The sequence below is a fragment of the Anolis carolinensis genome, chromosome 2 (genome assembly GCF_035594765.1).
Source record: "Anolis carolinensis isolate JA03-04 chromosome 2, rAnoCar3.1.pri, whole genome shotgun sequence".
Classification (NCBI taxonomy): Eukaryota; Metazoa; Chordata; class Lepidosauria; order Squamata; family Dactyloidae; genus Anolis; species Anolis carolinensis.
The window spans coordinates 245,363,544-245,387,333 of record NC_085842.1 but is presented as its reverse complement, the minus strand read 5'-3'; the positions used below and the strand labels follow the sequence as shown (position 1 = coordinate 245,387,333).

The 23,790-nt window shown below is 40.9% G+C and overlaps 1 protein-coding gene across 1 annotated transcript in view; it reads right to left on the bottom strand.

The window, feature by feature from the left end:
* The window catches only part of tmc1 (transmembrane channel like 1), an 89,196-nt gene that overhangs the window by 46,767 nt on the left and 18,639 nt on the right, over nucleotides 1–23,790 (bottom strand). Inside the window, exons 5-8 of the mRNA XM_062969406.1 lie at nucleotides 16,895–16,985; nucleotides 8,948–9,029; nucleotides 6,899–7,005; nucleotides 5,009–5,107 (exon numbers count right to left, since the gene is read on the bottom strand). Of these exons, the coding sequence (XP_062825476.1) occupies nucleotides 5,009–5,107; nucleotides 6,899–7,005; nucleotides 8,948–9,029; nucleotides 16,895–16,985 (379 nt within the window). The remainder of the gene's footprint in view (nucleotides 1–5,008; nucleotides 5,108–6,898; nucleotides 7,006–8,947; nucleotides 9,030–16,894; nucleotides 16,986–23,790) is intronic.

Below are 23,790 nucleotides of genomic sequence, written 5' to 3'. Positions count from 1 at the left end.
CATGTCCACACAGCCAAGCAGCACCAGAACCAGTTCAGTTCCACTGGACCACATCCCTTGCCTTGCCTCCATCCTTCTGGCCCTGTGATGCCCACTGGACCTGAAAATGGCATTAGTCTGCTCAGCACCTATAATAATGGCAATAGCCAGAGTGACTAAGCAACATGAGAGAGGGAAAATCTTTAGTCCTTTCACCTATCTTTCCTCTACTTGTTTATTTTTATTTCAGTGCATCACCATGATTTCTGGCATGGAAGGTTATCAGCAGGATTCCTAAGTTGTTTGGGGAATAATTCATAAGGCATCACAGAAAAAGATACTGAGAATATTCACCTTTATTGTGTTATTTTATCGGCAGCATTTAAGGAAGAGATTGTCCTTGTGCTTTGTTTGAATTTATCAGCTTTTAGTTGTTATTATTGAAACATTCCCTGCCTTTCAATTTTGTAGCATTTCAAGGGAGGCTTCCATTTTGGAGTAATTGCAAATTAGCACAAACATCACAGATCCAGATTTAAAATATTAGCAAGGCAGCATGAAACCAGAAAAACTAAAAGAAATATTGAAATTCAAAACCAGCAGTAAGAGACTGAAACAGAGCAATTACACTAGATTATTTGAGCTCTATTCTTTTCTTATACAAGACCTATTTTGGGAGTTATCAAAATTTTATGCCAATACTAGAAAAAGTTTTGTTTCAAAAGAAGAAAGTCTCAATACAGTATGACTCCAGTTTCCAAGGAACCAATATATGTGGTTTCATTTATCCACAGTTTCAGTTTTTCAGTTATTCATTTATTGTGGTGGTTCTCAACCTGTGGGTCCCCAGGTGTTTTGGCCTACAAGTCCCAGAAATCCCAGCCAGTTTACCAGCTGTTAGGATTTCTGCGGATTGATTTAGGGCCTCCTGGACAAGTTGGACCCTTTTCTCAGTACCTCCATCATACTTCCCATTGCAAATACAGTAGAATCTCACTTATCCAACATAAACGGGCCGGCAGAATGTTGGATAAGCGAATATGTTGGATAATAAGGAGGCATTAAGGAAAAGCCTATTAAACATCAAATTAGTTTATGATTTTACAAATTAAGCACCAAAACATCATGTTATACAACAAATTTGACAGAAAAAGTAGTTCAATACACAGTAATGCTATGTAGTAATTACTGTATTTACGAATATAGCACCAAAATATCATGATATATTGAAAACATTGACTACAAAAATGCGTTGCATAATCCAGACTTTGGATAAGCGAGTGTTGGATAAGTGAGACTCTACTGTAATAGGATTCATTATTATACACAGTTTCACATATCCATGCATAGTCAGGGAATATATCCTCCGAGTATAAGGGTGTTGTACTTTGTCACATCATAACAAAATCATTGTATCTTGGAGATATGCCTAACTGATGGGAAAAGATTTTTCCTCAGTCCCACCAAAGTAGTGAGGAGCCCCTGGTGGCGCAATGGGTTAAACCAGTGATTCCCAAAGTGGGCGCTACCACCCACTGGTGGGCGCTGCAGCAATCCAGGGGGGCGGTGATGGCTACAGGTGCATTTGGAGGCGGGGCCAGGGGAGAGGTGGGGCCTCTTCCCAAGTGCCGGAGACAGGGCTGAGCACCTGAGGCACCTGTTAGGACACAGGGGGCAGAGCTAGAGGAGTGGCCGTGGCTTCTTCCCAAGAGCCCAAGACAGGACTGAGAATCTATATCTCTCCTGAGGCGCTTGTTGGGACACAGAGGGCGGAGCTAGGGAAGGGGGCGGGACCTCCTTCCAAGAGCCCGAGACAGGGCTGAACCTCTATACCTCTCCTGAGAGGCTTTTTAGGACTAAAGGGCAGGGCTAGGGGTGGGGCCTCTTCCCAAGAGTGCGAGACAGGGCTGAGCCTCTGTATACCTCCCCTGAGGCGCTTGTTAGAACACGGGGACGGGGTATAGAGATTCAGCCCTGTCAGGCACTTGGGAAGAGGCCACGCCCCCTCCTCTAGCCCTGCCCCCTGTGTCCTGGCAGGTGCCATAGGACAGGGAAAAAAGCTCAGCCCTGCCTCAGAGTTCGTCCTGGCCACCCATTTGTGGCCCCGCCCACCTCCCCCTCCCAGCCTTGCATCTTGGACTAGGGGAGAGGCTCAGCCACGCCCTCTTAGGCAGGAGCCACGCCCACCCCTCTAAGCCATGCCCCCCTTTCCAGGGGGCGCTGAGTAATATTTTTATGGAAAGGGGGTGGTAGGCAAAATAAGTTTGGGAACCACTGGGTTAAACCCTTGTGCCGGCAGGGCTGCTGACCAAAATATTGGTGGTTAAAATCCAGGGAGTGGGATGAGCTCTTTTCTGTCAATTCTAGCTCTCCATGCGGGACATGAGAGAAGCCTCCCACAGGATGATAAAACATCAAACATCCAGGCGTCCCCCGGGTAATGTCCTTGCAGACAGCCAATTCTCTCTCACCAGAAGTGACTTGGAGTTTCTCAAGTTGCTCCTGACACGAAAAAAATCCTAAAGTAGTGAAATGGAAAACTACTCACAATGGTAAATAGCACTGGCACAGCTTCAACCTTATATTAACACATGTCTATTATCACCAGAATGATGCGCTTGTTAAGGGCCTGCCCTACCATAAGATGAGTGAAATAATCACCCTGGGCAACCAATTCAGTTAGCTGTCATTGCATTTTTACTGCCAGGAGAAGAATAGGAAAGCTTTTGTGAGACCTAGCCGGGAATGGGAGAAGATGGCCTTTTTGGTACCTTCCAGCTCTGTGAAATTGAAACAGATAGATCTTATGGCTATAGTTTTAGTTTTAGCCTGAACTTTGAGAGCTGCTGAAGAACTCAGAAGAACTAGTTTCAATACCTTTAATTGTTTCTTTACATTCCATAATAAAACTGTAAGCAGATTCACCAGTACACTGACATCAGAACAACCACTGACACTGCATAGGACACTCAGTAGATAAGGGCTGGGAGACTGGCCCATTGGACTGCAACCACTATAGCCCTAGCTAGCACAGCCACTGATGAGAGATGTCTATCAACATCTGGAGGGCCCCTGTTGTAAAATGCCAGAACAATAATTTTGGAAACAATGGTTATAGGTTAGGAACTGTCCATATGTGAACTGGTAGATATGCAGTTGAGTGCATGTGAGCAAACACAGGTGCTTTGATATTTAACTTTGCAATTTCTGTCATAGCACAAACACCATTTTAAACTCCAATTGCCTTTAAATATGAGATTGCTATATAGCACAGTCATAGGTTTTAAGAAGAAAAAATATATGGAAAAACATTGCATAGATCTATCAACCATGCTTCTTTTGATCACAGCTTCTATTTTGAGCTATGGTTCTTTGCCAATACCTTTGCTGGCATTTATGTTCAATTAATTTATGCTTAATATGCAATTAAGAGCCAATTTTGATGTAATATTCTTATTCTACAGAGGAACAGATGTGAAAGAGATTACATCAGAATATGGATTTTACATAGAAAATCTGTGAACAGATTATTGTGTTCATGCCAGTTCCTGCTCACAGATCTCTTCCACAAAATTTTCCCAACCTGCTAAGCCAGAACATTCTTGTTACTCATGGAACTTCACAACTGCACAGAAAGATTTATTTCCCCATACAGAAAAGGACAGTAGCCCACTTGAGCAAGTAGGAGTCTATTTTCATAATATTTCATTACTCAGGATGATGTTTCAAGTGACATTTCTAGGAGTTCATGATATTATTATTATTATTATTATTATTATTATTATTATTATTATTATTATTATTATTATTATCATCATTATCATCATCATCATCATCGGTATTATTATTATAGCTATTATTATTATTATTATTATTATTATTATTATTATTATTATTATCATCATCATCATTATTATTATTTTAACCCCACTTTATTTCCACAAAGGGATCTCAAAGCAGCTTGACATAAAAGCATTGATTTCCAATTCAAAATATACAAATATACAAACATTAAAACAGAATTAAACACAAACAGTATTAAAACATTCAATTAAAACCCACCAAACATATTCAACGTTAAAAACTATAGCACCCCCCGAACAGATATCAAACACCTTCATCTTTAAAAGCCTGTTTGAATAAAAAGGTTTTAGCCTTCGGGGAGAGGAGTGTGTCCTGGAACCAAACTTCAGTGAATACCAAGGACCCACAGTATCAGCTCCCTATCTCTTACTCCTCAAAATAATCGAACATTCATCAGTATTAGACCCAGCAGCCCGACAGTAATTTGCTTCCTCTTTTCCTGCCAACAAGGACAAGTAGGAAGGATTAGCCACATGGCACTTTCAATAACTGGAGAAAATTCTCACAGTAATTTTACACATTCTGCTATGTAGGTTACTATAAATCCCATAGCAGTTGGTGATGTGAATAATATCCTTGATCCCTACAGTTAAAAAGATGTGAAACACATGACTGGGAGCTTAGTTCTTTTTTTCTTCTCATTTAGCTTTCTTTAGTTCTCTTGTCACTGTCTGTTTGCAGATTTGTTATTCCATAAATCCACAGAGAGCCAAATTAATCTCTCAGCATAATTCTGATACATCAAATCCACCTACAGTGGGTTGTGGTTGTTTTTTACACCATGGAATTGATCTGGACTAGGTGAACATGGTGGCCTTGGAGCTTTCTGTGTTGTGATGTGTCCACTTAATAAATAGAAAACAAAATGGCAGGTCTTCAACAGTGTTTTGATTCATCGAATGAGCTATTTTTCACCTTTCCCCCCTTTCAATCTTATTGTACACATGAGAAATCCCAGTGACAAATCAACATAAAGCATTTTTTCATACAATTGGAAAGTTTTATGGAGATTTGGTGTGACATCTGATCTGCTATTCCCAAAACGATTTAGAATTTATGCATTTTCATTCTGTCTTCTTAAAATCCACCCACCAGTTTAGGGAACTTGGGCAGTGAGTTGCTGGAGAGTGAAATCGATATTTTAGTTTACAAGGTGCACACTTACACTAAAGTCCCACAAAGTTGCAAAGTTCATAGCACCTGCTTCTTCGGCTCTTGGCACAGTTTTTCTTGGTATGCTCCCATATGGCTTCGCCATCAAAGCCTATAGTCAAGCACAGAAGAAAATATTCAGAACTATAAATGTAGTCTAAATCAGGGAGATCCAGGAGAAAAGATAACTACCATCGCACCTAGCCAGCATAGTGTGGGATGGTGAAAGCTGTAGTTCAAAGAAATTGGATGACCATGTCCTCCCCATCCCTTGCTTAAACAAACAAAATAACAGCATGAAAACAAGTGGAAAATTAGCTTCCTCTCCTAGGTCTTAATTGCTTTAGTGTTTCCCTTCTGCTAATTTAACATTAAAAATATTGAAAATATCGAGATGAAAAATTACACCTTATAGCAAATCACATCAGTGAAATATCTAACATTCAAAATTCTACATCATGGCGCCTTATTTTTGAACTAGAAGAATCATTCACCAAGTATTTATTCATATGCAAATCTAATTGCATTTACTTTTGGGAGCTTTATTTCCTTCAAGTGAATTTAAGGATGAACTCAGATGATGCATCATCAGAGATTGACTTCTCAGATACTCCACACTGAACATTGGGTGAAATCACACAGGCCCTGCTTATCTGTATCAGCATTAATCTTTGTTTTTCTTTCCTCTTCTGCATTTCCATAAAGTTGTAAAATAAGGTCCTGGAATCGAAGCCTTATATCTAACAGAACCTACACAGCTTTAAAAGATGCTTCAAATGAACTTCAGTTCCTATGGACCGTGTTGTCTAGGAAATCTTAGAAGTTGTAGTACAAGAAGGAAGAGGAGGACAACAACAACAAACCTTTCCATGCTTTGAAACTTTGGACATGTCACATGTCTTTTAGTGCCATCCTATAGAATGGAAATTATCTATATATATAAAAGAGTGATGGTATCACGGCAGCGGACAAAACAACAAAAGTAAACACCCCACAATCTCAAAAATTGACAGCACAACCCCTCATCCATGCCTCTAGGTTGATACAACCAAAAAAAAGAAAAATAAAGTCCTAATTAGAGGGAGAGGAATAATTGTTTTTATCCAATTGCTGCCAGTTAGAAGGCTAAGCTCCGCTCACTTGGTCTCCTAGCAAACCTACTCAGCCCAGGGGACAGGAAGACTTAGGCCTCACTTAGGCCTCTTTCACAGATTATCTGATTTTAACTGGATTATATGGCAGTGTAGACTCAAGGCCCTTCCACATCTATATAACCCATTTAGAATCTTATATTATCTGCTTTGAACTGGATTATCTTGACTCCACACTGTCATATAATCCACTTCAGTGTGCATACTAACCATAAAGACAACCATACAACAGACATTCAATACCACCACTACCTCAATAATGTCTCACCAACACCACCAGACAATGCCACAGCAACGCGTGGCCGGGCACAGCTAGTATTTCATAAAGTAGTTGTGCATACCAGAAGAAAGAATTTACCCATGGTAGATGGGGATAACTGGAGTGTATGTTGTATCAACAACCAAGAGAAAAAGTGCAACAGTAAGTATACATGTGGGGAATCTGTGGCCCACCAGGTATTGGACTCTATCTTCTATCAACCCCATCCTGTAGTCAGGGAAGTTGGAAGTAATATTGCAACAACATTTACAGGGTCACAGTTTCTATTCTACTGCTCAATATTTACCACATCTACAACATCACAGCTTGATTCAATGCTGATTTTCTGCATGGAGAAATAATTTAAACAAATGTTTGCTGTTCCCACTGTTTTAGACTTGAATCAATGACCCTGAACCATGTTCCTGTCTGACAATTAAATCTAAAAACAAAAGGCAAAACAGACTAGCCATATGAAGTGAATCATCCTTACCTCAGGCACCATGATGAGACCAAAAGTCAGCCCAAACAGAATAATATTTATTCCATACATCCAGCGCAAGAAAATGAAATAAGATGCAACTGAAGAGCCAAAGTGACCTAAAAAACATGAATGAGATGAAATGGCAAATGAATCATTATTTTGCCCGTCAAAAGAAAGGAAGAAAGAAATTATGCTTATGTGTCCTTATCATACAAATAAATGTACTAAAATCCATGAAAGGTCATGGTGTTTCTAAGTCTCAAAAGTGCTACCTGATTCCCTTTATAGTGAGACAGATTAACCTAGCTATGTCTCTGAATACATATAAAACATGCTATATACCACATATAAATGTTTTTCAAGAATTATACATGGTTTTTTTCAGTTGCTTCATCTGGTAAAGTTATGGGGAGCTCCCAGTCAATGCATACATGAGTATGGGTTATTAATGTGTAAATGTATATTGTAAGGAAATTGCAGCATCTTTTGAAAAGTTTAATTGGTTCAAAATTGAAATAGATTAATGATCACAGAGACCATATAAAACAATAGAATTTAAACTCTAAAGGAACTTCAAAAATAATTAATACAACTACAGATTTACTAACATTCCACAAATCAGAGCGGTTGCAAGTCAAGGCACCTTCCAACACAATCCACACCATGTTCTCAATATATGTCTCCTATAATATTTTGAATTGTGTTCATTGACTACTTGGCCTTCACACACCCACATATTTTCCTCATCTTCACTTCTCCTTCCTCCTATCAAAACATAGCCTCCAGTCCTCTGAGAGACACAGATCTTTTCAAGACTATTTAGTGCATATAGGCAGAGGTGGTCCACCCGCCAGGCGAGGGAGGCATTTGCCTGTGGCGCCATCGTCCGGGGGGGTGCCCTCAAGCCCCCCAAGATGATGGCGCTACCCCCCGCCTCTTTCGGCTTGGGGCCGGTCCTTTCTGGGGCCACGCAGGCCACATGGCGGCAAGGTGCAGGTCGCGGCAGGAAGGACAATGTCATGGCAGCTGCAGCAAGGTCCTTCTCACTGCAGCTTGGCCCTTTTCGCTGTGGTCTGGCCCTTTTCTCTGCAACCACCATGCGGCCCACATGGCTTGGCTCCCCCAGGCAGGAAGGACAACATCACGCGGCTCCGCCCACCATGCCGTGCAGCTCTGCCCACCACGTCGCGCAACGTGGTGGGCGGAGTGATGCGACATGGTGGGCAGAGCCACACAACGTGGTGGGTGGAGTTGCGCGCCATGGTGTGCGGGGCCAAGCCGTGTGGGCCGCATGGCGGTAGCAGCAAAAAGGTGAAGTTTTGTTTTGGGGAGGGGGAGGTTTGGTTTGGGGAGGGGGGCGCAAAAATCTGGGGGGGGGTGCAAAATTTCTCTTTGCCTACTCTTAAAATTTGCCTAGGGACAGCACTGCATATAGGGCTGAGTAAATTTGCAATTCTGGGCAGCTAAAATTATAACTCAAGGAAATTACATTTGATAATTATCATTGATTCACAGTAAAACTATGTAAATGGGATGGGCACATTTGAACATTTCCTTTCCACATGGAAGTTCACAACTTTAATCCATGGTATCATCCTATTGAATTCTGACTATGTCGTTCAGTGAGGAATCAGAGAATCTCTCTGATTAGGAATTCTAAATACCCTCCCCCAAACCTCAAATCCCAAGACTCAATAGCTTGTTGTCATTGCCATTAAAGCAAAACTATAGCATCATAATTGTGTAGCATGAAATGACGCCTGCTATCAATCTGTGTAGAATAGGGGAGTGTGTGAAGCTCAGATGTTTTTGGACTGATGTTCCCATCATTTACAGTCACCATAGTCAATGATGAAGAAGGGTGGGTACTGCATTCACCAGTACTGGTGAAGAGACACTATTGATCTTGTTAGAACAAAGTCAGTTTTGGTATAAAGCAATTCCAAAATTCTATAGGAGAAATATTGTGAATATTTTTATTGAACTCAGGAGCTTTCATTCATCATTGAGTCTCAGCAAGATATCAATTCTGCTTTTTTCTGTTTCCCCATCACTTACTTTCAATTTCTTTTATTTTCCTTTCCCAGGGTATGCAGGCTGTTTTAAAATTATCAAAATCACGTTGAAATTTTATCCATTTCTGAAAAAATAATAATAGCGAGGTGATACATTAGGGAACGAGAGGAGAAAAAAGTGAAGCAAAACACCCTCAAAAGGCAAAAGATTTATACAATCTGAAGAGAAACCAGAGTATAAGCAAAACACATTCAACATATTCTCTTTTACATTAATGTAAATCCTCCTGTTTACTTAATTTTCTAAATCAACAAAATCTATAACCTGCAAACAATTCAAATTGTTAGAAATTAGTTTGGGAACATCATCCCACGATTTTCGTGAGATGCTTATGGCACTTCCTTAAGCCTCAAAGACTATGGACAGTTCCCCACACTATTGCTTGCCAAATAGTGTGTGTTTCGGTGAAGTGGATTATAACTTTGGACTTTAATATCACATATTGGACATTGTTTTCCTGGACTATATTTGACCTTTCCTGAAAGGTCTACTTCTGAACTATATTCTACACTTCTTTTTATTGACTTTATATATTTCCTTAATAAAGATATTAGATAGATTCTGGTCTCTGCGCATGGTTATTGGTGTTCTGCAGCCTGGGTCCTGACAAAAGGCATGGTAAGCACATCGGATGGCTAGCCATCCCTGAAGATGGGGAAAGATGGGTTCACTTTTCTCTGCTCTCCCCCACTTTCCCCCACCCATCTGATGAGATCCTTGAAACCAATGTTCTACCAAGTAATCAGGGAAAGAATCTTGTTTCTTTAGGCTCCACACTTTTCTATCTAAAATGTTTACATGTTCTACACTATTCCAACTGGGGTGATCTGAGAATTCTATTTTTCATGAAATAAATAATTAAACTTTGACATCTTGATTCCTCATCTGTATTTTTCATCATCTAAATTACTCTGAGGACCTTATCACACTCAGAGGGAAACACCTTTTAAGAACAAGATACATACTGAATATTAGGCTTGATCGATCCATGAAAAATTTGATTCTAAACTCGTTTCAAAACTAGAGGGGGGCAGCTTTTCGTTTCTGATGGTATTTCCGAATTTGGCCCCCAAAATTTTTCGAAATTAACAAAAATTCGTTATTTTCAAAATTAATTTGTTAATGGCGGACGCGCATGCGCAATTCCCAAAAACAGCACAGAGGGAGAGGACTTTACAGGACTCTCCCACCCTCATTTTTTGAGTGATCTTCTTCAAACTTGGTACAGTGGTAGAACACATTTAACACTGATAGCTCACCAAAATTTGGAACGTTTCCCTTATCCTCTGATTTTTGGCGAATTTTCATAGCTTTTATAATAAACCATTTTTTAATAATTGCAGAAATCTGTTCCTGGTTTGAAAGTCTTATTTCCTGTTAAATTGGGTTGTCTTTACTGTGAAAGTCATTGTTCTACTTCAGAAACTTTGTTTTTGTGGCTGAAACTTTGTTAAATTGGTGTGTGTGTGTGATATATACTGTGTATAGTCCCTGCTTATGTGTGTGTGTGTGTGTGTATAGGTAAAGGTAAAGGTATCCCTTGACGTTAAGTTCAGTCATGTCTGACTCTGGGGATTGGTGCTCATCTCCATTTCTAAGCCCAAGAGCCAGTGTTGTCCATAGACATCTCCAAGGTCATGTGGCCGGCATGACTACATGGAGTGCCATTACCTTCCCAGAAACACCCAGAAAATGGGAATTCCAGACAGGAAACAATCAGGGCCAGCTAATACCTCCCAACAAAGGATTCCCCCAGGTAGGAAGCAGCCAGGCTTTGAAGCTGCAAGGCTATTCAATGCTAATCAAGGTGACCAATTGCAACATTCACACTTGCCTCCCACAGACAAGAGTTCTTTCTCCCACCCTGGACCTTCCACAGATATATAAACCCCACTTGCCTAGCTTCGCACAGACGTCAAAACCTCTATGTCTGCCACAGATGTGGGTGAAACGTCAGGAGAGAATGCTTCTGGCACATGGCCATAGAGCCCGGAATACATACCACAACAGTGTGATCCCGGCCATGAAAGCTTTCGACAACACAACCACAGTATCCATTCAAGTTCATGTAGCGTGGTATGGACTGGAGACCTGTATTGGGGGGAGGGAGGGTGCGAATCTGGGCCCCTGGGAGTCGTAGTCCTCCCTCCCTCCCTCCCCGGGAGCAGCCGAGGACGGGCCTGGCCCACACCCCCTCACATCCCGGGCCTCTTCCTCCTCACCGCCGGGCCCCTCTCTGTCTCTCTCGGTCTCTCCATTCCCGGCACCAGAGAGACACCAGGCCTGAGCTGAGGCGAGGTGGCGGCGGCGGCGGCCATTTCCCCCCTCCGTCTTCCTCCTCCTCCTCCTCCTCGGCCTCCTTCCCCCTCGCCCCCTCCCATTGGCTGAGCCCGTGACGCCCCTTTTGCTGAGGGGCAAAAGGAAAGGAGTTTGGGTGATTTGCAAAAGCTTTTTTTTCCTAACGAAAAAAACGAAGAAATAAGAAAAAACGGCCTCTCGCGATTCGAAACCGCGATATCCAGACGTGTGGACAATCAAGGTCGTATATTGCTTCAAAACAAACGAAAATAACGAATTAATAACGGGTAACGGGGAAATCGAATTATTTGAGCAAGCCTACTGATTATAGATAAATGTCAGGACCCAGGCTGCAGAGCACCAATAACCATGCACAGAGACCAGAATCTATCTAATATCTTTATTAAAGGAATATATAAAGTCAATAAAAACAAGTGAAGAATATAGTTCAGAAGTAGACCTTTCAGGAAAGGTCAAATATAGTCCAGGAAATCAATGTCCAATATGAGATATTAGAGTCCAAAGTTATAATCCAATAACCGAAACACACACTTTGCCTTGCAAAGTGTGGGGAAATGACAGGGTCCTTTAGTCCAATGGAGCTTGGCAACAAGGCTGGAGAGCAAACTAGATTCTTGGCAAACAAGGCTTGATTCGAGGCAACAAGAAGCAAGAAACAAGAACAGGGTCCGTGGCGAAATCCATGGCGAGGTCCGGGGAACAAGGCAGGGCTGGAACAAGAACAAGGTCCTGGAAACAAGGATCAGGAGTAGCGTAGTCCACACACGATCTCACTCCCGAAGCTGACGAATTGACTCCGCAAGGATCTCCTTGCGGTCAAACAGCTATATAGGATCTTGTTTTCCCGCCAAGGAACACTTTCCCTGGGGAACAAGAAGTGAAACCCATACTGTGTCCAGATGCATGACTCCTTAAGATTTCCCAAGGGAAACAGGCTTAATCAGCTAATTGTCTGGCAGCGATTCTGGCGCTTCGGCGATTCGCCTCCCTAGCGCCTCTATCTCGATTATAATTATCCCGGCGAGAGAACGGGGGAGATTTCTGCCCAAGGCTTGTTTGGCTGACTTCTGGAGGGCAAACATCCTGCAGGTGCAAGGGCTCCAATTCTGGCTGAAACGGTGGGAAACCCAAGTTTTCCTCTTCATCTGCCACAATAGTACTAGGAACGGGACTACATGGCCCATGAGTCATCACAATAAACCAGATCACAATCGCAAGTCTCTTCTTCACATATCTATTCAAATAACATGCTTTGTCTGTTCACAAGGCAGACAGATGACTCCTCCCAATCCATCTGATGTTCCCCTCCATTACAGCTTCTGTGTTGAGACTCCACATGGGGTAGTCCCTGGGACTTGTATGCAAAAGGTGTCAGAGACAGGGGTTTTCCCTTTGTCCTGAGTTATACTTTTGCTACACAAAAGTTTGTTCACTCTACCAATTTTAATCCTTGTGTTAAAAGTTGTTTGTTTCTTATTTGTTAAAATATTTTTATCTTGTGTTAAAGACAAAGATTCCAAAGTAAAACAAAATGATTTAAAATTGAATCAAGTATTTAAAGCAGTTTGTCATAATTAAAATAAATGCCACAATCCAATAACCAAGACAAAATTTTGATCACCAAGCCCCAAGGTCTTCATAAGTTAGCCAAGTTTATACTTGGTGCCAAATGAGGTCAACATCAGTACCAATTAGATCTTCTAAGTCAGCATTTCTCAACCTGGGGGTCGGGACCGTTGGGGGGGGGTCATGAGGGGTGTCACCAAAGACCATCAGACAACACATATTTCTGATGGTCTTAGGAACCCCTTTGGCAGAGAAGGCTGAAGATCTTTCTGCCTGTCCTTCTCTTCCTTTTTGGAAACAGATGATGAATCCTCCCAACAAAATCCCTCCTCTGCTGTGATTGGCTGGCCTCTCAGCTAAGGGAAGGGAGTGCTTGGCGCATGGCATCATGGTGCACATGCACAGGTGAGAGAGAGCACGTAAGGCTGGAGGAAGGCTTGCACTAATGAGTCACTTCAAAGCAGGGGGGAAAGCGCATGTGCAATGTGGGACTGAGAATGGCCCAACAGCATCAGGAGCAGCAGCAGAAGTAGCTTAGGTAATTTGTAATGCTATTTATTAGGGGAAAAGTCAGTGTTTCCTTTTGTTTTTATTAATGCTTCCATTAGGGTATGGGTGAACTACAACTTCAAAAATCGTGGATCAATCCTCCCCAAATCCCACCAGTATTCACAGTTGGCCATGTTGGATCTGTGTGCAAAGTTTGGTTCAGATCCATCATTGGTGGAGATCACAGGGTTCTCTGGATGCAGAGAGAACTGCAATTACCATAATGTTGGGTCAGTCCTCCCCCCCCCAAAACCCAACCAGTATTCACAGTTGGTCATATTGGGTATTTGTGCCAAGTTTGGTCCAGATCCATCAGTTGGGTGCTGTGGTGAAGTGTGAATTTTAATTTACAGTTATGCTTAATTATAGGTAGATGTTTTAAAAGGGTAAGTATTTGAGATAGCATTACTTGGGGGATGGTAGCCAGCTCAGCTCACTCTTGTTAATGTGGGATTTCTGTATTGGTAGTGTTTAAATGAAATTTGTGTCTTGCCTGTATTGCATACTGATTGCATCATCCAGAGTGTACTATAGTCTGGAAAGAGTTAATTACCAAGAAGCTGTGATGACCTTGATGTGTGGCTGGAGCTAGGGAGTGTCCAGACACAAGTGTTTGTGCATTACTGATTGCATCAGTTCAGTTCTGTTCAGAGTAGAGTTGAGTTCTGTCTGCCTAGAGTGAGAGTCAAGTCCTGTGTTCGTCTGCAAGTCTGTTTGTCTTGATTATTACTGCTTACAGTAAAACTTGTATATAGTTTTACCATCGTCTCTGGGTGTCTCTTCGTTCTGTGTTCCACTGACTCCATCCAACCACTGCTGCGCTGCAAATTACTCTGACAACTCTGAGGTGGGTTGCTATAGAAACAAGGGAGGAGCCAACTGCCACTTGGCAAGAGGAGGCACATTTTTTAGAAAGTAGTCAATCTGTGATCAGGTGTTGAGAATCAGGAAAGTCTAGGCGTCTAGCCTGTGTAGTTTAAATAGGTCAAGTTGACTTATTTAAATTAGTAGCAAGGGTTGAGTAACAAAGAGAAGCATACCCTACTAGGAGTCTGTACTGTAACAAAGTTAACAGAAAGATAGAGGAAGCTAGCGCATAGAGTGATCAGTTAAAGCAAGAAACATCAGTTTAAAGGAAAAAAGTTTAAACCTGTTTAGTAGAAGGAATAGTCCCCTTGAGAGTTGTTTCATGGAATGTTATCAATGTAACCATTAAAGAAATGTACCTCTAAGAGTGAAGAAACATTGAAACCGTTAAGCTTCTGTACATCAATAAACCTATTACAGTTTTCTTACATCCAAGCCTCCGTTATGTATATTTTTAAGTCAAGCTACACTACACATCAGAGGAAAAGTAAACTTCTCACGGCAACCTGGTGGCATCGTTACAGGTGCACATTGTTCTGTCGATGTGGCTGAACTCCCAACCTCTGAGGTCAGTCCCCTCGAAACCCCACCAGTATTCAAAGTTTAACATGTTGGGTATGTGTGGCAAGTTTACTAGTTCCATCACCAGTTTGGTACAGAGTGCTATTTGAGTGTTGGTGAACTACAGCTCCTAGAATGAACCCCACCCACTAGTATTCAATGTTGGCCATGTGGGTAGTGTGCCAAGTTTGGTGCAGATCCATTGTGGACTAGTGTCACAGAATGGCCTACCTTGCAGGGTTGGTGTGTACAGAAAGTTCTGGGCCTTGGTAGGAAAGGCAGAGCCACGCAAGGGGAGATCAGGCAGCTACATATATGATAGTGGAGTCTGACTGGTTGATGGAATTGGAGGGAGTTGCAACAGGGGGTAGGAAGTGCCAGAGAGACAGAAAGAGTTATTTAGACAGAAAGTTAGGTGTTGGGGAGTGGAGTTTGAATAGGAAGGAAGGAAGAGTTTGGGAGATGTTAGTGACAAACCTTTTTAAGGGAAATAGTTGTAATAGCCTTCGGGGAGAAGTGCTAGATATTGAAGAGAGCCTCTAGGGGATAGAGTGCTAAAGTTTAGTGTCACTGGAAAGGAGGACTGTAAGGTTTAAAAAAAAAAAAAAAGCCTGTATTGTTCTCTTGTGAGAGAACATATTTCTGAAGAAGTCAAATCTAAGAACCATTTTATTATAAGTAACCAGCCTGTTATTCTTCTGTAACCAATATGCAAACTATTTGTTCAAGTTCTAATAAACTTTACAATTCTTTTTTTCTTCACCTTAAGTTATCAGCGTGTCTTTCTGTATCTCATTATAAGGAGGTGTCCTGTCTACTTATTAAGCATCGCTCCATAAGTCAGAGTTTCTCTCCATTTTTGGGTCTCTCTGTGTGCTGACTCTGGTGAGGGGTGGCATATATGTTATAATTGGTGGCAGCTAGGGTACATATAATATCATTGATGGCAGATAACAGCCTCACCTGATAGAACTGGATTCAGAGTGCTCTTTGATTGTAGGTTAACTATCAATCCTAGCAACTACTACTCCCAAATGACAAAATCATTCCCCCCAATCTCGCCAGTATTCAAATGTTGGTGTATCAAGTATTTGTGCCAAATTTGATTCAGATCCATAATTGTTTGGGATCACAGTGATGTCCGGATGTAGGTGAACTACATCTCCCCTAAATCACTGTCAACTCCAGTATTTTCTGTTGGTCATGGGGGTCCTGTGTGGGAAATTTGGCCCAATTCTATCGTTGATGAGGTTCAAGGGGCTCTTTGTTTGTAGGTGAATTATAAATCCCAGCAACTACAATTCCCAAATGTCAAGGTCTATTTTCCCCAAACTCCACCAGTGTTCACATTTGGACATATTGAGTATTCATGCCAAGTTTGATCCAGATCCATCATTGTTTGAGTCCACAGTGCTCTCTGGATGTAGGTGAACTACATCTCCAAAACACAATGCCTACCAAACCTGTCCAGTATTTTACGTTGGTCATGAGAGTTTTGTGTGCCAAGATTGGTTCAATTCCATCGCTGGTGGAGTTCAGAATGTTCTTTGATTGTAGGTTAACTATAAATCCCAGTAACTACGAATGACAAAATCAATCCCCCCGATCCCCATCTGTATCAAATTTGGGTATATCGGGTATTTGTGCCAAAGTTGGTCCAAATATCAGATATTTACATTACAATTCATGGGGTCACCATAACATGAGGAACTGTATTAAGGGGTCGCAGCATTAGGAAGGTTGAGAACCACTGTTCTAAGTGAAAAGGGAATTACACAGCCAGTATGCCATAGTATAGTGCTTGACAATATGCTTAGGACTACATTCCTAAATGCACACTACATAATTTAATCACATTAATTTTAATGTGAGTGAATCAGATTTCACTTTAGTTGTACTACCTATGCCATCTAAAAAGTGTAAAGCTATGCTGGTGAACAGGATCACAACCCACTGATGTCTGTGAGAGTGTGTAAAGACCATTCAACCAAATCCAAATGATATAGAGTTGGAAAAGACAGAACAAGGTATCACAGTTCACCCATTTCACAGAAACAATTGCTTTACCTTTGACATCATCACTTTAAAAGCATAGAACTGTTTGTTTTTGCCTTTTCCAAGAGCCCCTTCAAATTTTTCCACAAAATCCTGGGCATCTCTGAAAAAGAAATAGAAAAGAGAAAGAAAAATATTTGCCAGTGTTTTCTAAAAGCATGGTTTCTCTGATTGGTCTCTTCTACTGAAATACTGAAAGCTGTTATTCAAGATTGATCATCATAATGTGTTACCATAAGGCGGGAAGGGGCAATGCAGTGACTGCAGGGGCCAATTTCACCCATCTATATCAGGCTGTTTTATCCAGAATGTGACAGGAAAACATCCTGAAGTAGCAATTTTCAAAGAAGTAGCCATGTTAAAACCTGGCAGCATAAATGGGGTGAAGGAAAGGGAAGAGAAAGAAAAGAAAGGCAGCAGAACCTTTAAAACTAACTCATTTTTATTTTTGCAGGAACTTTCACGATATAAACCTACATTTTTGAATGCAGCCCTAGCTAGTATTAGGTGCATTATATAGTTGTGGGAATGGGACAGAAAGCAATAAAGTCCAAAAAGATGCAAATCATGTCCCCTATCTTACATTTCCAAAAGATTGGGTGAGGTGATCCAAATCTTTACAGTGGTCAGTTAGTGTTGATGTGTGAAAGTAATAAATTTTCTTACCAAAAATCAGTTTCTCTGTGTTCGGTGTTTGGAAATATTCAATTTATTATATGTACAGTGCCAAGGACTCTTGTGCCATGAAGCCATTGATTTTGTTCATATTTCTACTAATAGATTGGAATTTGTAAATATAATTCCTTTCAGCAGTTCTTCTTTCTAAGCTTCCTTCACAATTTATTTGTTCAAGGACTACAATCTGTAAATCCCTTATGGTGTATCCAGGAAGGTTGAAATGTTCTGCAGAAAGTGGCCAATTTCTGAAACTGGAAGTGAATTTCTGGTTACAATTTCTAGATATCGTCTGCACATTTGAGGTGGATTGAAGAAATCTGATACTCCTGGAAGCTTTCAAGAACAACTTTTTTATTTTGATAGAAGGACATGTCTTCAGTCCCATACTATTGGATATGTAGATGGTTACAGCAGTCAGGGAACATATAAAAGGGATGGAGACACCTGTAATCTGAGGAATGCTCGCTTCCCATTCCTGCCTTAGGGCTAAACCACATAATATGCTAAGTTCCTCATCACAAAGGCCAGGCAAATTGTCCCACTTTGCCTCATATCGTGGCCAAAGAAGAGGGTCAGCAGGGCAAATCTGTTGCCCCATATGCAGCTCCCTCTAGACTATGCTTTCCCCATCACATGGGGGAAGCTGTTGCCCTTCCAGAAAGGAGTCTCCCATGTTGTGAGGAACACGCCCAGAAAACACTTTCACCTCGGTTGAGAGTTGGGCCTCTGTGGGAAGTCACACAACATCGTGTGATGGTTGGCGTGGGGCTCTGTCGATTTAGGTGCTAAATTTCCCCCATCTGCTGAGGTCGTAAGTGCCACCAAAACAAGCAGATATTTTGCCTTGTTTTCCAATCGGTAACTATAGCAAAGCCTTACCTACCAATAGCCTGGCATACTTAGGTTCACATTTCTACTCCATGTGCCCCAAACAGCCAGGACTATGTTATAGGACATGGGTAAATAAAACATCTGAACACATTGCACTACATTTTACACAGCTTGAAATAGCTCTTTTAAATAATAAGCTCTCCCTCCTCCCAAAAAAATCAGATAATTGTAAAGAGGCATATTTTCATTCTTTTTGCAGGCTGGTACAACTTTTAAAGTTACTTGTATAATTACAGAGATGTGGCATCATAAATGATGGAGGAGAAATATGGCCCGGGCTGTAGCTCAGCTGGTTAGTAGGCAGCTGCAATAAATGACTACTGACTGAGAGGTCATGAGTTTGAGCCAACCAGGTTGGATTGAGCACCCAACCATTAAATAGCTTAGCTCGTTCTTGACCTAAGCAACCTGAGAGTAGGAAATTTAGGTACTGCTTTATGCAGGGAGGCTAATTTAACTAATTTACGACACCATAAAAACATCCAGCAGCATGCGGAAGAATGAGGAAGTACTCCATCAAGGACTCGGTGTCACAATGGATGATGAAGCAGCAGCTCTCCCTGTGGCCAGAATCAAGCATACCCTCATAAAGCTGGAAAATGTTAAATTGCCTCTGTGTCTGTGTCTAATGGCATTGACTGTTTGCCATGTATATGTACATTGTGATCCGCCCTGAGTCCCCTTCAGGGTGAGAAGGATGGAATATAAATACTGTAAATAAATAAATAAATAAATAAATAAATAAATGGTTAATGTGGATTGTGTTTCATTCTACCATAGCATGTGCTCTGTTGTGAGTTCTGGACCAACAAAGATGGAGCGGGAAGAAAGGTTTTTTGTTCCAAGGTCCAGTGAATTACAGCATACAAATGTTTAAAATAACTGATCGTATCTGTTTTATGGAGAATGTAGTCATGAAAGGAAACATGTTTTCTCCACAATTAACACATTTTTCACTCCACAATGAGATTTCCCAACGACGTGTGCCTCATCAACTAGACTTGCAAATCAAAACTACATTTACTTTCCAATAGCCCATCACAAAGCAAAACATGCTAGATATGAGAAATGTAGATTCTATAAGAAGTATACCACTTGGGAAACAATCTTATTAAAACCAGTGAGAGTCATCTAGTGAAAGAGTCACAGCTATAATCTATCTAGCCCTAGTGTCTTTTATTTTGAAGAAATGATAAGTCCAATAATTATTTTAAAATTGTAATTAGGACAGAACTAAAGCACTTTCAGAGTTTGGGGATTATATTTGCAATGAATTTGTTGCTCAAGTAATTGTCCATTCTATGGATGTAACAATAAATTAGACACACAAGTGTCATTTTCTAGACAACCATGTATTTCACCCAAAAATATTGAGAATGCGGTGCCTCCCACCCCACCCTGTGAATTTTCTTAGGTTCTTTCCAATTTGTTACATTTATCTATAGAACTAGGAGCTCCATTCATCAAAAATATTGATTTTGCTTTTGTTTATATGGTTATTTACACTGCGATGAAGAAGAGCTCTGTCAAAAGACCCTAATCTTGCCAAAGACTTGACATCATTCTGCCATTCATTCTCCAAAAGTCAGTGGCAAGGAACTAATGTGAGCTCAAAGGGTGCTATGGAAGGATTTCTTTCCAAATCACTGTAAAAGAATATGCATATGGCTCCCCACCCTTTCAGTGAATATATGAGAAGGAGTCAGATCACAGCTTGTAGTACCAAGCATTTGGCATTTGTGTGAAATGTGCCTTCCCTCCCACAATGCTGGAAATCTTGGGCAATCTATCAAGAGGGAAAGGAAGAGACCTGCACATTAATATAGGTTTGCATACATGAAGTTTTCAAATAAATGCCAAACTTAAGGAAATTGCTAGACAGTGCAGACAAGACACGCTATAGGGACAATTCCATTCCACTCTATCTGCACCCTGTGAATGAACTGAAGAGGATGCAGGGATCTTATATGTAGGGCCTTTTTACCATTAGAGGAGGAGGAGGGGGCAGGAGGGGGAGGAGGAGGAGGAGGAGGAGGAGGAGTGGGATGGGAATACTGACCCTGAACTGTTTCTTCTTAACTCTATGGGCATTGCCTTCTGTTGGATGTTTCTCTTACAGAACATATTGTTTTCTCTAAATGTGCCTGCACCCCTAGGCATGCTGGATGATACTATCTCATAGTCCATATTGAAGTAAGATTAAGATGTCAGGTCAGTCAGTTTCTACCTGTCAAAAAGGGGAGAAAAACTATCTTGCCCCTTTCTTCAGACAACCAGCTCTTTGGCCTGTCCTACTTATATGATTCCCTTATAGCCTTAGTGAGCCAAATATACTATATGGTGCCATGGATTTAGAAGAGGCATGAATACAGGGAGAACGGAAGAAGCATGCCAAGAGGAAGGCACATCAAGCACACTCTTGCTGTGACTGCCTTCCATCTGGAAAACTGTTATCATTGGGAAAACCATATGATTCCAGAATAGATCTTCACAGTCATTTACAGATCCACCGCCAAGACTCTACCTCTGGAAGACAACCACACTGATTACTCATGATTATGACTACATGGTACCTACGTGGAGGACAGTCAGCATGCTGTAGTGGTTTAAGTATTGAACTATGATTCTGGATACCAGGATTCAGATTTCCACTCAACCATGAAAACCCACTGGGTGACCTTAGTCATGGGCATGTCATATACCCTCAACCCAAGAAAACCCTGTGGTAGGTTCGCTTTAGGATTTTCATAATTTGGAAATTATTTCAAGGCACACAATGACAACAAAAACAGCAACAATACAAGTAGATATGACCAGAGTTTGGATATAGCATGTGACAAATAACAATTAGCTGTAATGAGTTACTTTCGGATACCAAGAATGAAATGCAACTAGTGGGAACAACACCCCCTCCAGTTTTTTGGCATTTCAATTTCCCCACCCACCTAGTTCTGAAAAAAACAATGGAAAAACAATAAGATAGTAAGGTCATTTTCCATCATCACAGTGAGTAATTGAAAGAAACAATTTTAAACATTGTAGCAGTTATGAGAATGAATGACTTTTTAAAAGTAACTTTATTACATTCAGAAGAATTATGCAAGGAGATGAGCATCAGAAAGATCAAAGTGAAATAAAACAATCAAAACAATGCAAATTAGTCTATGTTGGACACACAAGATTCGAAAAGCCCCTGTGAGATTAATGTACAAGTATTGCCAGCAACCTACTCATCATCAGCAAGTGTGGACTGTCTGCTTGGTTAATTCAAATTGGCTATTCACAGGTACCTCTGTACACATTTCAATAAGAATTTCATTTTAGAAAACATTCCCACTAGACTTCCTCAAACAAAATATATGAAAAGCCACTCTACTGCCTGAGTAAAATTTCCCCGAAGATGTCCAAGGGGTAATGATGCAACAAACGTGCATGCTATTATGTTCAATGAGCTAATTAAAACAAAAGTCTTTGTTGCTGCTGCAGTCATCAAGCCACTGCTGCAAAGTGCTTTATCCTTTGTTCACCTCAAATCGTCTCTGCTAGACACTGCCTGATTTTATATAACAGTGCTGTCATTCAGATGTTTGAATTACAATTCCAATAATTTCCCATCATGCTGACTAGGGAATTCTGGGAGCTATAGTTCATACAGGAAACTATTCCAAGTTCTGATAAAAAAAAAATCCTAGTTGATGCCCTGAAATCTGCATTGAAGAAAAAAGCAAAAAAAGATCTTCCAAGGCCATTCTATACTTTTAACAGAGTGGTGGTTACTTCTGATTCTAGGGCCACTTATAGTATGTGGACTCAATTCATTTGGTCCTTTTATTTTTCTATTTTTCAAATAAGACATTGTTTTTTTTATCTCTGAGTGCATGTTTTAAACTAAGGGGTTTCAAGGGAGTGTAGATCTTTTGGGCAACTGTAAATTACAACTTCAAAGAAACAACCATCCTCTGCTAACCAAATATATTTTTGTAGTGGCATGTCTTTATCCTTGGCAGTTTAAAGACATGGTTCTTCAGTTTAACAGTTACCTGTGTACCATTACAAAATGCTTCTGAATATCACTTGTTCAAACGGTTGACTTCTAACAAGGTCATGCTTTTCTTGACAAGTGGTTTCCAAAAGGTAGTCTCCACATATTCATGGAAATTCACATTTGCCCAAAGAATATGTGCCCATAGACTGGGTACAATTATTTCCAATAGGTTATGGGATTTCAAAAAATAACTAATTTGGGCTCTGGCTTCATCCATACTGGCTTCAACATTTCCACTGCCAATTTGTGATCCGGCCAGATTTTCCCCAAAAATGTGCCCCCTGCTTCAAACCCTTCTCTCCTGCAGGACACAGCATGGATGTTGCTACAGTAAACACAAGTTGTCATTCAGCCACAGCCACATAAATGGCTCTTTATGGGAAACGAGCAGTGCATATGGTCTTGAGAATGATAAAGATTGTAAGTGAACCACTACCTGCACTTTTAGATGCCTGGCTGGGGTCTGCTTTTGCGGGGCCCTCCATCCTTGTGATAGGATTTTAGAACTACCATTTTACTTCCCAGCATATGGCCACAGAACATCAGTTTGAGACACAGTGGACTGATACACCACATAGGATATTTTATGGATCACATTTGGCCTCTATATCCATGGATTCAACCATCCACAGCTTGGAAATATTCAGTTAAAAATTCCAAAAGGCCAATCTTGGCTGTGCCACGTTCTAAAAGGACACTGTACCATTGTATATAGTGAGATTTAAGCATCCACAGATTTTGGTATCAACAGAGGGTCTTAGAACCAAATCCCAGTGGATATCAAGGAAACACTGAAATTAGCATCACAGCTCTTTGTTTTCTCATTCAGAGGCCCCAATAACCCACTGTCAATACAGTAGCAGTAGTTTTTCCCATGATCTACCCAGGAATATAGCAGCTGTCTAAGAATGGCAGCTGAATGTATTCAAACTTCCTTGAATACATTCTAAAGGCAGGGATAGTCAAATGGTTCTGCAGCCTGCAATTTGTATACACCACAGCCCTGTTCAGCACAGCCAACAATAAGGAATACTGGGAGCTAGAGTCCAGTAATATATTGTTACCATTTATGCAATATCTGAATGTATGTGACACTCTTTGATCACACCATAACATATGTAAATACTAATGAATAATGTTACCTGTTTGTAGAGTAACTTTAAAAATCAGACTAAAACACACGCACACACTCCTGAACATCCTTACTCAAAGTGTCAAAAACACAGGAAACACAAAACTAGGTTTTGTAACTGGTCAGATCATGTGTTATGGTAAAATTATCACCAGGCCCAAG